Source organism: Talaromyces marneffei, chromosome 4, assembly GCF_009556855.1.
Source record: "Talaromyces marneffei chromosome 4, complete sequence".
Lineage (NCBI taxonomy): Eukaryota > Fungi > Ascomycota > Eurotiomycetes > Eurotiales > Trichocomaceae > Talaromyces > Talaromyces marneffei.
The window spans coordinates 1,756,150-1,771,695 of NC_072351.1; the positions used below are offsets into that span (position 1 = coordinate 1,756,150).

At 46.6% G+C, this 15,546-nt stretch overlaps 2 protein-coding genes across 2 annotated transcripts; one reads left to right on the forward strand and one right to left on the reverse strand.

Moving 5' to 3' along the window:
- Positions 1 to 240: 240 nt before the first annotated feature.
- On the reverse strand, positions 241 to 5,069 carry EYB26_005682 (uncharacterized protein; the record flags this gene model as incomplete). Its single annotated transcript, XM_054264965.1, has 9 exons — positions 241 to 465; positions 517 to 847; positions 902 to 1,115; positions 1,167 to 1,551; positions 1,603 to 1,744; positions 1,799 to 2,584; positions 2,638 to 3,531; positions 3,600 to 4,266; positions 4,325 to 5,069. The coding sequence occupies 9 exons, from the start codon at positions 5,067 to 5,069 to the stop codon at positions 241 to 243; spliced, it is 4,389 nt and encodes a 1,462-aa protein (XP_054120940.1).
- Positions 5,070 to 5,412: 343 nt separating this feature from the next.
- On the forward strand, positions 5,413 to 15,131 carry EYB26_005683 (uncharacterized protein; the record flags this gene model as incomplete). Its single annotated transcript, XM_054264966.1, has 10 exons — positions 5,413 to 5,533; positions 5,595 to 12,560; positions 12,614 to 12,769; positions 12,823 to 12,904; positions 12,959 to 13,100; positions 13,153 to 13,638; positions 14,162 to 14,223; positions 14,395 to 14,664; positions 14,755 to 14,905; positions 14,976 to 15,131. The coding sequence occupies 10 exons, from the start codon at positions 5,413 to 5,415 to the stop codon at positions 15,129 to 15,131; spliced, it is 8,592 nt and encodes a 2,863-aa protein (XP_054120941.1).
- Between the last annotated feature and the right edge of the window lie 415 nt (positions 15,132 to 15,546).

Consider the following 15,546-nt stretch of genomic DNA (forward strand, 5'->3'; position numbering starts at 1 on the left):
GAAAAACAAAACAATTGTATTATCGACTCTGTTTTCGTCTAACAAAACGCAGAAATTCATCCGATCTATAGGAAGATTTTCAACCCAACCCATCAAACCCACTTGTTGTAGATATATCGAATGCAATCGCCTTACCCTATCCATCCCAAGCCATTCCATCTATCCAATACCCTTTCCTAGCAGATCCAAGCCCATTTCAAACGAACACATCCAGAATAATGCAATGATACTGAACGAAATCTACTTCTTTTCAATTGCTCTAGCGGCCTTGGCGGAGAAAATCTGCTGCCATACCTCCATCCATTCCCGTTGTCGATGTGAGAGCATTTTCTGTGGATTGCGCACAATCTCTGTCATGATATCGCGGACTCGAATGCTGAGTCTCTTGAATGCGAGCATTTGTTTCCAGTCTCTGACAGAAAACCGTATGCGGTTGTTGTCGATTGAAATGACACCAGAATACATCTGATTGTTCCGTTAGTAGATATATCAACATAGATAATGCTATTCACGTACCTTGAACTCGAGATCACCACATAGTAAGGCGACAGCAAAGGTTTCCACCGCGCTGGTCTCATGCGCGTTATAAAATCTGTTACGAGTCTGCATGATATGGTAATACGACAACCATTGTACAGACGAATCCACATGTTTGTTAACGGATGTCGGATGAAGCGATATGTTCTGATTGTTGGCCACATTGCGCCATCCTTTTCCTTCGCGTATCACAAGTTTAGGATAGAAGCTCCATGCAATAACCGAGTTGACTATCACATCGTTTGTGCTGTTGACATTTACCCGTTCCGGGATGACGAAGAATTGTCGGTTGCGGCCAGTTACTCGGGCCCTGCGATTTGAGTCAGTGTATGCTCCCTGTGTCTGGTCTCTTTGGATGACAAACCTTCGAAGAGCAGTCTGCTCCTCCGGCTCTAGCTTTAGCACTCCCGCATCAACAATACTAACAAGCAGCTGCGTCTTGACGTCTTCAATGTTCACCAAGGTTTGAGGACTAAGGAAGTTCTTCCGGCAGAATGAATATTCATTTACCCCAGGAGTTTCCCGAATCCTTTTCCAGGCGAGATAAGCATTGTAAATAGTCAATAGGTCGGAGTCACCTAGAACTTATTAGTGATAAATGCCAAAGAAAAATACAACAGGAGATGTACCTCTTTTGAACGATAGGCGGGCGGCATCTCGCTGGGAATTCGAACCAAGTGTGTTCACAAATGGCGACTTTGATGATAAGATAGCCGCAATGCTGACACAAGCATCCAGACACTTGAAAATGGCACCGTAGATTATCAGTTTGCCCAGCCATACGTCTAATGGAAGCTTCGCAAGTTGCTTTCCCAAGGCAGTCAAGCCTTCAGCACTCGTAAGTGCCTTGACTTCTTTTAAAGATTCAATGGCCCTGCGTATATTCTTCGAAGATGGTGGGTCCAATGCTTCGAGAAGAGTGTTTTCAACCTCTCCCAAATTGCATATCTTGACACGAAGAACCAAGTCCTGAAGCGAAAGCCTGAGCATTTCGGGAGTTTGTTGCTCCGGTAGCTATACCAGCCTGTCAGTGCCGGCTTGCATAAATACCCTCGTGATACGTACCTTATTATCATATCGGTATTTTGTGAAGAGATGGAAACATATTCCCTTTTGAACACGTCCAGCTCGTCCACGACGCTGCTTTGCATTGGCGCGAGATATGAACGACTCCACTAGCCGTGATAGTTGGCGTTTCTCATCAAATCTTATAAACTTGTCAGATAAATTCACCGAACAATACGGATAGCGAAATGATTACCTCATGACTTTCTCCTTTCCAGCATCAATCACAGCTGTGATATCTGGAATCGTAATACCAGTTTCGGCAATGTTAGTGGCAATCACAATCTTCCTAGTTCCCTCAGGCGGTACGAGGAAGGCTTTTTCCTGATCCTCGCTCGCAATAGACGAATGGAGCGTGTGGATGATCCACCCTTGATTGAATGTTGGATCAGAGCTGATCTCATCATGGAGCCTACGGATCTCTGCTAAACCTGGTAAGAAGACCAGAATTGCCTTGCTGTATTGAGTCAAGTCTTGTCTCGTTGCAATGGTTGTCAAGAGTTTAGTAATCAAGCGGTAGTCGAGCCGATATTCGTCAAATTTCAGAACTGTATCCCTGGTCTGGGACGGATAACCTTCCAATGTTGCCCTCAAACCTCGACTCATCTCATCAGTTAATCCTTCATCAGACAAATTATCCTCTTCATCCTCGTCAATGATAGTAGAACCCGGGTGTGAATCGTCTAGTCGATATTTCGTCATGTTAATAGCGTCCTCAAGATATCTGACTTGCACGGGAAATGTTCTTCCAGGAATGTTGAGTACCGGCGCACCACCCAAGTAGTCTGCAAATTTTTTGGCATCTACAGTGGCAGACATGAGCACTACTTTGAGATCTGGTCTTTGAGCTAACAACCGTCGAAGAACAATCAATAGAAAGTCGCTATCAATGCTTCTTTCGTGCACCTCATCAAGTACGATATGTGAAACATCTTGCAGTTCATTTGGCCGTTCCAACATGCGAACAACAACTCCAGTGGTACTTTGAACCGGATTAGTATCTCAATATGTAAAGGTAGGAGGGAGCAGACGCACGCGAATATCAATCTCGTACTTTGACTAATCTTGCTTTCCAATCTGATGGCAAATCCCACCAAAGACCTATTCGTTCCTAGATCTTGATGTCTTTCGCCGAGTTCTTCACTTACACGCCGAGCTAGAGATATAGCTGAAATTCGACGAGGCTCTGTAACAAACACCTTGCACTCACGGCCGTTTGCAAGCTCATTCTCCATGATGAACGATGGGATTTGAGTGCTTTTACCACTTCCAGTTTCACTACAAATGATGACAGCTTGGTGATCTGCCAAGGTATCCAGAATCTCCTGCTTATATGCCCATACTGGCAAATTCTTCCGAGATTCCGCCATATGCTGAAAGGAGGGTGTGGTTGATTTTTCTTCCCACAAATTTCTCAGGCCATCGGCATTGACCTTTGGGGTTGTTGGTTCAGCTTTTCCTGAGAGATGTTGTTTGGTGTTGCCATTCCTTCTTCTGAAATTGTCTGATAAAACCACATCCTGTTCAAATTTGCCGTGGTTCTCTTCAATCAGCTTCTTCAGGTATCGAATTGTCTGCTTATCGGATTCATCCTCTTGCCCCTTTCTCAACTCAGAAAATTCTTTGTAAAGATCCCTCCACACGTTTGGAAGCCTCATGTAAGCTTTATTCTCTTTCGTACTCGAACCTGATCCGGAAACAAGCAAGAGCGCAAGAGTAGAGATATAACCCTTTGCTTGCTCCTTTTTAGAGGCAGCAATAGCATCCATAGAGGCAAACACAGTGAATGCATTGCTTTTGATAGTTATTCCCTCAATCGATACTAGTAATGGTTCTTCCTGTGGTTTGGACCACTTTATTTCGACCGCATTTCGATTAGAGAAGGAAGCGACGGTCAGATCTTTCCAGACGATTTTTGAACCAGGGTCTCTAAAATATATGATTAATATCGGTTCTGGTAACAAGCATCATGTGAAATTCTTTGCAGAATAGCTTACCTAGCTTTGCATACTTCTTGCAATAGTTTGTCAGGTTCAACGCCGCCAACCGATACTCCAAAGTTGCGTATGGTTATGTTACTGTCGGTAGTATCCTGGACCAGGAGAGGCTCATCATTTACATCTTCCGTGAAGATACCACCTAAAAGAGCTTCGTCACCGGATTCAGAAGCTTCTACCATGACAAATTCACCTGTATCTTCAGATACAGTAGGTTGTGGCTCCTTCTGAGGCTTAGTCTTCGGAACAGAGATTGCTCGTTCCTTCTCACGAACGAATGCAGACTCTCTCCACAAATCGTTTAATTTCTCTCTCCACATAATTTCTGCCGCGTGATGGTCAAAGAGGATGTCACTTTCGATTTTAGCTATTTTCAGTCGAAGTTTCTTGACTCTCGGGTCAGAAACATCTTTAATGGCCTTGGGTCGTGCTTTTTTACTACCACCTCCTGAATTCTGATCGAACAGTTGAGGGCATAACTGATACACTCGAGTATTTAAAGAGACATATTCGTCAGCAAAGTCTTCCGGATCGAGAGAGCTATCGGATTCATCGCTGAGGTATGGCTCGGTCGTATCAATGATTGGGTGGCTGGGCACTGGCTTGTTCCGCGTATTTTCATCAGGGACTACAAGTGGCGCATTCGAAGGTGATTTTCCCTTTCCACCTAGAGAAGGAATTAGTCGAACCTTTGGAACAAAGTGGTCGGGAAATAGGGTATTCACTGCTGATGAATGAAGAAGTGGCATCTTCGGGTGTCCACAACGGGTCCTTCTTCTTGTCATATGGATCCAGCTCAGTAGGGGCGCATTGTAATGCCAACCAATCCAAGGATTCCTCAAGATTCCAATTTACACTTTTGGAATTGTTTGAGAACCCGGAGTAGTAAGTGATGATATATTTCAGCAATGAATCTATTCGGGTGTCTGAGAATCCAAGTCCTCGGATTGCATCTTTCAATGTCCAGAGTCTGGTAATCAATTCCTCCTCTTTGCCAGCGTCTAAGTCCCTTTCAGGAGGAGTTTCAAGATGGTCTTGCTCTATCTGAGTAAGAGCTAGGATCTGATCTTGTATCTCCTGGGGTATCCACTCGTTTAAACTCAGGACATTAGCTTGAGACCTCAGCACCCGACGCTCGGTCTCAAATCTAGATACTTGGCGAATGGCTTCGTTTTTAGACTTCCATGCATATTTGTCAACCAGAATCTGAAGTTCTGCTTCTTCAAAGTGCTTTTCAAGCTCCTCTGGCGAAAGATTTTGCAGACTCTGATCCTTGGAACTGTCAGGTTGGGGTTGTTGAGCCTCTGATGGTTTCGATGCTTTTTCGTCTTCCGATACAACTACTGAAGATTCTACCGTTGAAGATACCACACTTGATTCTGCTGCTTTCGGCTTTGAAGGCACTGAGACAGTAGCGAACCCTCTGGCCGGGTTTGATGCTGGCTTCTTTTTCCTCTTGTTGGGAGGCATTTTTAATCGGGTGGATTCTTTTATATGTAGTGTTCCAACACCGAAACGCACAAGACGAGACCTAACCAAATATCAGACTATGACAAGACACAATAAAACCTAGCCATGAAGAAATATACCCGATCAAGTGACAATTCGAGAAGAAAGTAAAAAAGATGAAGGTCGAGGATCGCTGACTTCTTTGTACCTTGAGGGTTGTGGGCAGGAGTGGTGCGGGCAACGGAAGGAAGCTCCCCACAATAAACCTCAAAATCTTTTTATGACACAAGTGCGGGACAACGCTGAACTATCCGAGTTACCAGCCCTACTTCAATTCAGCTCGACATGTTATTGCCATCCCAAAATGGATGAATTGAAATGGGATGCTATACGCAACGGGGATCTGGAGACCCTCGCGAGCGTTGTTTTGTCAAGCTCGTCTGCTCGTCGCATGCGAGCTCTCCAGTCAATCCGAGAAAAGAACGGTAAGGCAATCACTTCACAAATCTGACGCTGGGTATAGCCTACTGACGTATCTTTACGTAGGAGACGTCCTGTCAGAAGAGAACAGTAAACCTATCCTCGATCTCCTCATTCAAACATATCCGTTATACGTCGACCGAAACTCTCGATTAGCCGTACAGCAATGCCTTCGCACGATCTTGAAATCTATAACCGAGCGGGATACTAAGTACTTGGCCGCAAGATTACAGAAGGAATGCGCGAAACCTAGTCTTTCTGCCGCATCTGCCTTTGTCCTCGTCGAGTGGTGCTGTATTCTTCTCCAACACCTAAGCAATATCGAGGCTCCTATAGGTGCTGTTCTGGACGTTATATCTGCCAATGCGAACGTCTTAGAATTGTGTTTGGGAGAGACATCGAGACCAACAGTGCGACAATCTGCTCTTCGAATAACCCGTCGTGCGTTGAGGGCTATTTTTACGTCACGGAGTTTAGGCGAGGACGCGATACGTGAGTCGGTTTCAAAGCTCACTACGGGTACTTCGGCGCAGAAAAACGCACCCTTCATTGGCGTAATCTCCGGAGTTTGTGCACGTCTTGCGGCAAGGAAAGACGTCTTGGCTGGTTTAAAGAAGTCGATATTGGTTTTCTATACTAAGGAGATACTGGGTTCGCGAAGTCAAGTGCCTCCACATATAGCAAATGGGCTATCGGACTTTTTTGCATCATTCGTCACCTATGACGATGTTCTGGCCGATATCGTCCCAACGCTAGAAAAATCTGTACTGAGGTCTCCTGAGATTATACTCAACGGCATAATTCCACCTCTCTGCTCGTCTCTCTCAGCCGAAATCGATCTTTCCGAGCCCGTCAATGCACGCCTATCTAAGCCTCTTTTGTCCAGTCTAAAATCCACGAATGCGATCATTAGACAGGGTGCCACACAGTCATTCCAAGCTCTGATATCTAAATGCAAGACCGAGGAACCTCTTCTGAAGGTGGCCAACGAGATTCTAGGGCCATTGAAGACTGGGAAAATCTCGAATGCTGACCAACGTGCCTCGTATGCTGACGTGTTATCGGCAATCCCTTGCTACAAGACCATATCTCTAGAGGTGGTCACACATTTGGTTACAGTGGGTGCCAAGGAGTCGAGCGAAATTGCCCTCTTATCAGAAGTCAAAGCTATATGCAAACATCTGGCTTATCTAATTGATTCTGAAGTATCCGTCAAAGATGAGACGATCGCGGCTATTGCAAAGGCATCTGCGGATAAACGTGTGCCTTTCCGTAGACTCTGGCAACTTCATATTGCGGACTTATTCTGGAACACCGATTTAGGAAAGTTGACTAGCCCATTGAGCCAAAAACTGATTGAGTCTGTCCTCACTAAAGTAAAAGATTCATTCACAGAATCTGTTGCCAATCCTCTTCCATCTGCCCAGAGTGGCCTGGTTTCTGCTGCTTATGGTTATATTTCTCTGTGCGGTCTGTTGAAAGATTCGCAGGCGACTGCAAAATCAGAATGGAAAACTATCATTCAGCAATCGGCTTCAATGACACCAAAGCCGTCATTCTTGTTAAATCCAAAGGTTTATAGCAAGTTGACCACAGAAGAAGACTTCCGATGGAAAGTAAGGGCGCTTGCGACAGTCGCAAATGGCTCTATGTTGCGTACCTATGATGCAGCAAGTAAAGGCGCATGGGGTCAGGCGTTTATTTTCACAATCGCTAGCCCAAGCGTCCCTCGAAAGATCAAAGACGAGGCTTGCCAGGCTTTGACAAAGGTATACCTGGATGATGCTACGACAGTGGGAAGTGTTATTGTTAATGCATTATGGGCTTGGGTCCTTGCCTTGTCAGTTGCTGACAAGGAATCTGGTGCAGTAGCTGCAGGCCATGGAAGCCGAGATCTACTTCACTTTGTAGTAAAAGCCATATGTCCCAGTGCATCCGGCTCGGAGCCATTTTCAGATGATGTCCAAACAGCGCTTAAAGATCAGATGATTAGACTCCTTGTCCTCTGCCGCCAGGAACTGATACCTAGAGTATCCTGGATTGACCTCTGCTTAAAGACGGGCCTAGATCCTGGAAAACTTGTATCCGATCACTCCGAAGACTCTATCCAGCAGCTCATACAGGTATCGGAGGACCCTGTGCAGTCAAAGATCCCACATGCAAGTGATGCTGTTGGAAGCGCAGCAGCAGATCTAGCTTTCGTTGCCCCGGACGCGATGATACCGCGTATCGTTAAGATAATCAGCGAGGATCTAGCAAGTGATCGAATCTCCAAATTTACGCCTACCGATGCTGCAATCACACGCACACCAGAAGGCACAACTTTTGTGGATGTGCTTAACACAAAAGCCACCCAACCATTGTCAAACAAGAACATCAAGGACTATGACACATTGAAATGGGAAGAGGAGCTCCGAGCACAGATTGCACAAAAGACGGGACAACCCAAGAAGAAGCTCACGGCAGACGAGCAACAGAAGGTCAAGGCACAATTGGAGAAAGAAGCTAAAATCCGTGAAACTGTGCTCTCTGAAATCAAGAGGATTGAACGAGGCTGTGTGATTGTTCGTGGGCTTGCCACCGGACCACCAACTGACACCGACGGATGGATCAACACTGCGATTACAACTCTTCTTTCTCTAGCACGTCTTAATGCCGGCCTTTTTGTGGGTGATGCCGTTTCGAAAGCGTACATTGCTTGCGCGGAGAAGCTTTCTTCGAGACTTGGCCTACTACGACCGTTTATTGGAGTCGCGACCCTTCGAGCAATAGGCAATACTAATCTATCTCCTGATCTAGAAGCCGAACCACTAGGAGACCTCGTCACAAGAATTCTATACAGATTACGCTTTACTTCTGAACAATTACCCTTCGAACCAACGTCACTCGCCTACCTCTTGCCATTGATAGCCTTAGTATTGACTCGAGATGGTATCGAGGAACAGAAAGGGGAGGATGGCGGAGAACAAGTTCTTTTGTCACTAGAGTTTCTGTCATTTCACTCTTCTTCCTTCTCCGACACTAGGCTGCCCCGTAGTGAGGTCCTTCAGCATCTCATTATGTCGCTGCACAAGTATTCGCAGCATTATAAATTGGTTAAGGATACGCTGTTTGATCTCTGCAGATGCATTTCTCAAAACATTTCACCAGAAGAACTCGAAGTTCTTTTTGAGGGTGCCATTGCACCAGATGTGTCAGTTCGGACCGCTGTTCTACAAGCAATTGAAGCTGAGATCGATTTAACTGACCTTGATTTCTCCGAACATATCTGGTTATGTTGCCATGATCAGGTGGAGGAGAATGCGGAGATTGCGGAGGCTATCTGGGAAGACAACGCTCTTGACGTTGACGAATCATCGTATTTGAAGATTCTTAAGTATCTGGATGCCAAGGACGGCCAGCTTCGAGGTGCTGCGGCTCGAGCTCTTGCCCATTCTGTCGAGCTAAACCCCTCAACATTCGAGGTTGTTCTTTCTGGCTTGCAGTCTAGATACTCGGATGAAGTCAAGCCCAAGGCTCCTGGCAAAGACAAATATGGAATGCCCTTGAAAGCTGACGTAACGGACTCTTGGGAAATTAGAAGTGGTATAGCTCTGACCTTCAAAGCGATGACAACACTTTTTGAGAAAGATCGAATTGTGTCATTCATGAAATTCTTGATAGAGAATGGACCCTTGATCGACAAAAACGCCCTGGTCAGAGAGCAAATGGCAGATAGCGGTAGATTGGTTATCGAGCAGCGAGGACAAGAAAGAGTCGAAGAACTAATGACGTTGTTCGAAATGACTCTCGAAACTTCCGACAAGGCCACTGAAAGCTCTGACTGGCTCAATGAGTCAGTCATCGTACTTTATGGATCGTTAGCAAGACATCTGAAATCCAAGGACTCACGCTTGGATACAGTCATCAAGAAATTACTTGCCGCTCTTCCCACGCCATCGGAGATGGTGCAATCTGCAGTGGCTGGGTGTCTTCCTCCCTTGATCAGATTATCCGGTCCAACTGAAACCGAGGGCTACATCAGCCAACTACTAGAGCAACTTCTCCAGTCCAAAAAGTATGCATCGCGACGTGGAGCAGCGTATGGACTCGCTGGTATTGTCCAAGGCAGAGGCATTACAGCTCTCCGAAAATATCGTATCATGTCATCTCTCACAGATGCCCTTGACAATAAGAAGGATCCGAACCAACGTCAAGGAGCTCTTTTGGCTTATGAGCTCTTCTCTGCTGTGCTTGGAAGGGTCTTTGAACCTTACGTGATTCAAATCGTGCCCCATTTGCTGACAAGCTTTGGTGACCCTAGTATTGATGTGAGAGATGCCTGCCTTGACGCTTCAAAAACCTGCGTTGCAAGTTTGAGTTCCTATGGTGTTAAGCAAATCCTTCCGACACTTCTAGAAGGTCTTGATGACACACAATGGCGTAGCAAAAAGGGTGCTTGTGACCTTCTAGGTGCAATGGCATATCTCGATCCTCAGCAACTTGCAATCAGTTTGCCGGATATCATTCCTCCACTCACTGTCGTGCTGAATGACAGCCACAAAGAGGTCCGCAACGCGGCCAACCGCAGCTTGCAGCGTTTCGGTGAGGTCATCAGCAATCCAGAAGTAAAAAGCCTGGTTGGAATTCTTCTCAAAGCTCTTAGCGATCCCACAAAATACACGGACGAAGCATTGGACTCGCTCATCAAAGTATCATTTGTCCATTATCTGGATGCCCCTTCGCTTGCTCTTGTTGTTCGTATATTGGAGCGTGGACTCAGCGATCGATCAAACACAAAACGCAAAGCTGCTCAGATCATCGGCAGTCTTGCCCATCTGACCGAGAGAAAGGACCTTATTTCTCACTTGCCCATTCTGGTTGCTGGCTTGCGTCTGGCAATAGTGGACCCTGTTCCCACTACACGAGCCACCGCTTCCAAGGCTCTTGGATCTCTCATCGAAAAATTGGGAGAAGACGCACTTCCAGATCTCATCCCAAGTCTCATGGCCACCCTCAAATCGGACACCGGAGCAGGCGACCGATTGGGATCTGCGCAAGCTCTGTCGGAGGTTCTTGCTGGCCTCGGAACAACCCGCCTCGAAGAAACCTTGCCAACTATCTTACAGAATGTCTCCAGTTCCAAGCCATCTGTCAGAGAAGGTTTCATGTCATTATTCATTTTCTTGCCAGCTTGTTTCGGTAACAGTTTCGCCACTTATCTCAACAAGATTATCCCCCCCATTTTGGCGGGTCTGGCCGATGATATCGAGGCGATCCGTGAGACAGCGTTGCGAGCAGGTCGTCTCTTGGTTAAGAACTTCTCCTCCAAGGCCATTGATCTTCTTTTACCTGAATTAGAGCGTGGTTTGGCAGACGACAGCCACAGAATCAGACTTAGCTCAGTCGAACTCGTTGGAGACCTCTTATTCAACCTTACCGGTATTACCAACAAGGTCGATGCGGAGGAACAAGAGGAAGGTGCGGCTCAGGCTGGCCAATCCTTGCTTGCCATTCTCGGAGAAGAGAAACGAAACAAGGTGTTATCTGCTCTCTATATTTGTCGCTGCGACACATCTGGTTTGGTACGAAGCGCAGCAATCACAGTCTGGAAAGCCCTTGTTGCCACTCCTAGAACACTTAAGGAATTGGTTCCCACTCTCACGCAACTCATCATTCGCCGCCTTGGATCATCCAACATGGAACAGAAGGTTATTGCGGGCAATGCTCTGGGAGACCTCATCAAGAAAGCTGGTGAAAGCGTTCTGGCCACTTTGTTGCCTTCACTTGAGGATGGACTCAGAACATCAACCGACGTAGATGCCAGACAAGGTATCTGTATTGCACTTCGTGAATTGATTACATCAGCGTCTCCAGAGGCCTTGGAAGACTACGAGAAAGTTCTCATCTCCATTGTGCGGGTTGCCCTGGTTGATAGTGATGGGGAGGTCAGAGAGGCTGCAGCTGAAGCGTTTGATGCCTTACAACGTATTCTGGGCAAGAAGGCAGTTGATCAAGTATTGCCATATCTTCTATCTCTTCTTAGGAATGAGGAAGACGCTGAGCAGGCTTTATCTGCTCTTCTTACTCTGCTTACCGAAACCACACGTTCTAACATTATTCTCCCTAACCTGATCCCCACACTGCTTGTATCTCCTATCACTATCTTCAATGCAAGAGCACTCGCATCTCTGGCAGAAGTGGCTAGCTCAGCGATGAACCGTCGCCTACCCGCGATACTCAATGCCCTCATGGACGAAATGATATCGACTCAGGACGAGGAACTTCGAGCAGAATTCAGCTCCTCATTCGATACCATCCTCCTATCTGTTGATGAGTTTGATGGTTTGAACGTTGCGATGAACGCTATGATGACATTAATGAAACATGACGATCACCGCCGACGAGCAAACGCTTCTGAACGCTTAGCCAAATTCTTCTCCGATGCTGAGATCGATTATTCCAGATACCACCAAGACCTTATTCGCGTGTTCCTCATTTCGTTTGACGACAGGGATAAGAGTGTTGTCAAGGCTTCTTGGTCTGCGCTTAGCCAATTGACATCGCACATGCGTAAAGAAGAAATGGAACTGTTGGTGGTTTCTACACGTCAAACCTTGAGGCAAGTCGGTGTTTCTGGCGCTCCTCTTCCAGGTTTCAGTTTGCCCAAGGGTATCATGGCAATTTTCCCTATCTTCCTTCAGGGTTTACTCAATGGAAATACGGAACAGCGAACGCAGGCTGCACTGGCTATTGCAGATATCATTGACAGGACGGCAGCAGATTCTCTCAAACCATTCGTCACTCAAATCACAGGTCCGCTTATTCGTGTTGTTTCTGAGAGATCTGTGGATATCAAAGCGGCAGTCTTTTATGCACTCAACAAGCTTTTAGAGAAGATACCACTAGCTGTCAAGCCTTTCTTGCCTCAACTCCAGCGAACTTTCGCCAGGGGTTTGGCAGACACCACCAGCGAGACTTTACGAAACCGGGCTGCCAAGGGTTTGGGTATCTTGATTACCCTTACACCTCGTGTGGATCCTCTAGTTGCGGGTATGTTCTGCTTAAATGCATTTTTATTGATGTTGTTGCTAATTCGCTTGCAGAATTGGTTACTGGCTCCAAGACAGACGATGATGGAGTTAAGAACGCCATGATGAAGGCACTTCTCGAGGTTGTGGACAAGGCGGGTGGTAGCATGAGCGAGGCATCAAGAAATGCAGTACTAGGTCTTATAGATGACGATAGTAGCGATCGTACAGGTATGACATTGCAGCTCGTTTAGACAAGAACGAAGCTTCTGACACTTATACAGATGCAATGGCCACGACCAACGCCAAATTGCTTGGTGCACTGGTGAAGAACCTGCCCGTTGGTACAGCCGTGCCACTGATTAAGTATGTGCATTTCCTATCACAAAATCGAGAAATCATCCTGACTTGGGCGTATAGATCTCGTGTGTTGACTACAAACTTTTCTCATGCTTCTATCCTGGGCTTGAACGCTCTTCTTGTGGAGGCTCCAAAGATGCTGCTGGAGAACTTCGCGACTGAGACGCCGTCGGTGATTTGCCAAGGAGTTGCAAACTCGGATGTATGTGATTAATTCCTTGAAACTGCTGACTACAAGTGCTAACCTACTACAGCCCTACGTATCCGATAACAGTGTCCTAGCAGCTGGAAAATACATTCTTGCTGAGAGCGAGAGCAAGAGCTTCGAGTCGACAAAGACTGTCTTCGAGAGCCTTGCATCAGTGATACCCTCCGGTCATCCAGCAGATACTAGGCGTCTCGCTCTTGTTGTCTTGCGCACCATTAGCCGCCTTCATCCCGAGTATACTAGGCCACACCTAGCACAACTCGTGCCACCCATCTTCAGCAGCGTCCGTGATCCAACTATTCCTGTGAAGCTTGCCGCCGAAGCTGCTTTCCTTGCGATATTTGACGTGGTGGAATCCGAGAGTGCTGTATTCGATAAGTATATGGCTGGGCCGGGTGCGGAACTGCCAGCAGGCCCCAAACGAAGTATTTCGGACTACTTCAAGCGTGTTGCTCTACGACTAGCTACTCAGGCCCGCGAACGACGAGAAGCAGAGGGTGGCCAGGGTGGTTTAGGCCTGTCCAACGACGAGGTAGAGGATGAACGGGAATTATGGAGTATAGGAAGGATTGACTTAGGAGAGGACAGTTTTGGGGCTGAGTGATGTGACTCTGATGAATGTATAATCTTTTACATAGTTATAAAGGCAAAAGTTCAGTTTCTATCAATATCGACCAGCTTAAGGACCATTTTCGATATGCAAAAGGACATATGATTGGTGGAAGATATTGGACTAAGCCATATTTGGACGTGAAAAAGTGTGATTGTCAATCAACCATAGCGATCAGCCCTGACTCTTTTGTAGGACTGTATGAAACCATCTAGAGAAAATCTAAATACAGTATATCCTCTTCCTTGATGGTATGAGTAAGAATTACTCACTCACAATGATTGATTCGTGAAGCATAGGACTCCTTGAGGTAGTCCCAAAACAGTCTAGCGGGTGGGGTTGAAGCCCTAAAGTGGATGCTTTTGCGGTTCGCTTAGCAATTACCTAAGCAGCACCCGCTCCATCCAAGGCTATCCTCAAACTCCCTCACTGAAATCGCCCGCAGTCAATCGATCCGACCGACAAACTTTTTACGCCAAACGACCGTCGACACGCCGACATCAAGATGTGAGTATCTCCAGGAAAACAATCCTCACGACGAACACTGTTGTCCACGATTCTTCAACCGATACATTTCCGTCGATAAGTCGATAAACTTGATGAAATCGATGGCTCCAACATTTTTCTCGAGGAATCCTTTTGAAGAACCGGCGAGACTGATTCTTTTTCTCTGTATAGGGTCAACCTCACCACCCAGAAGCGCCTTGCGGCGTCCGTGATCGGCTGCGGTAAGCGCAAGGTCTGGCTCGATCCCAATGAGATGAGCGAAATCTCCAACGCCAACTCCCGCCAAACTGTCCGCAAGTTGGTCAGCGATGGCTTGATCATCCGCAAGCCCGTCACCATGCACTCTCGCGCCCGTGCCCGTGAACTCAATGCCGCTCGCCGAATGGGCAGACACCGTGGTTTGGGTAAGCGTAAGGGTACCAAGGACGCTCGTATGCCAAGGTATGTTTTTCTATTGGAGGAGACTCGACACTCTACAGTGTCGGGGGATAATTTGAGAGGAGGCGATCTCTAATACTGTTTTCCCTACAGCCAAGTCCTCTGGATGCGTCGCCAGCGTGTTCTCCGCCGTCTCCTCGTCAAGTACCGTGCCTCTGGCAAGATCGACAAGCACCTCTACCACGAGCTCTACCACTTGAGCAAGGGTAACACCTTCAAGCACAAGCGTGCTCTCGTTGAACACGTTAGTCCTACCTTTATTTCTGGCGGTTATAATTTAGGGTCGAGCACATGTATTGACATTCTGAAAACAGATCCACAAGGCCAAGGCCGAGAAGCAGCGTGAGCGTGTCCTCAAGGAAGAGATGGACGCTAAGCGTGCTAAGACCAAGGCCGCCCGTGAGCGACGACAGGAGCGTATCCTCGCCAAGCGAAATGCTTTGATTGGTGAGGAGGAAGCCCAGGAGTAAATCTGTCGGGTGAACTCGGTTGCGTGAGAGAGTGGGAGAGTTCGAGCGAGGTGGGAAACAAGATACACAAAGTAAAGACCCATTAGTGTTTACCTATGATGCAGTTACACTATGGCAAATTTACTTTCGTCATTTTCAAGAAAACCCAAATGAAGAAGGTCGCGAAGAAAGCTAGAACTTTCTTGTCATCTGGGTAAAAAAACCTCTTATCATCTTATTTTTTAACGACGGCGGGATCGGAAATTCTTTGCATTTGGGGTTTTTGTTTTGTTTTAAGAAGTACAAAAAAGAGAAATGAAACAAAATGAAATCTTTCTAAGATAAAATGGTCTATCTAGGTCGCAAATACATACCCCGATATCGTTTTACATGTGTCTTTCCATCATTGTTCTATACTCTCGAACTTGGCTCTCTC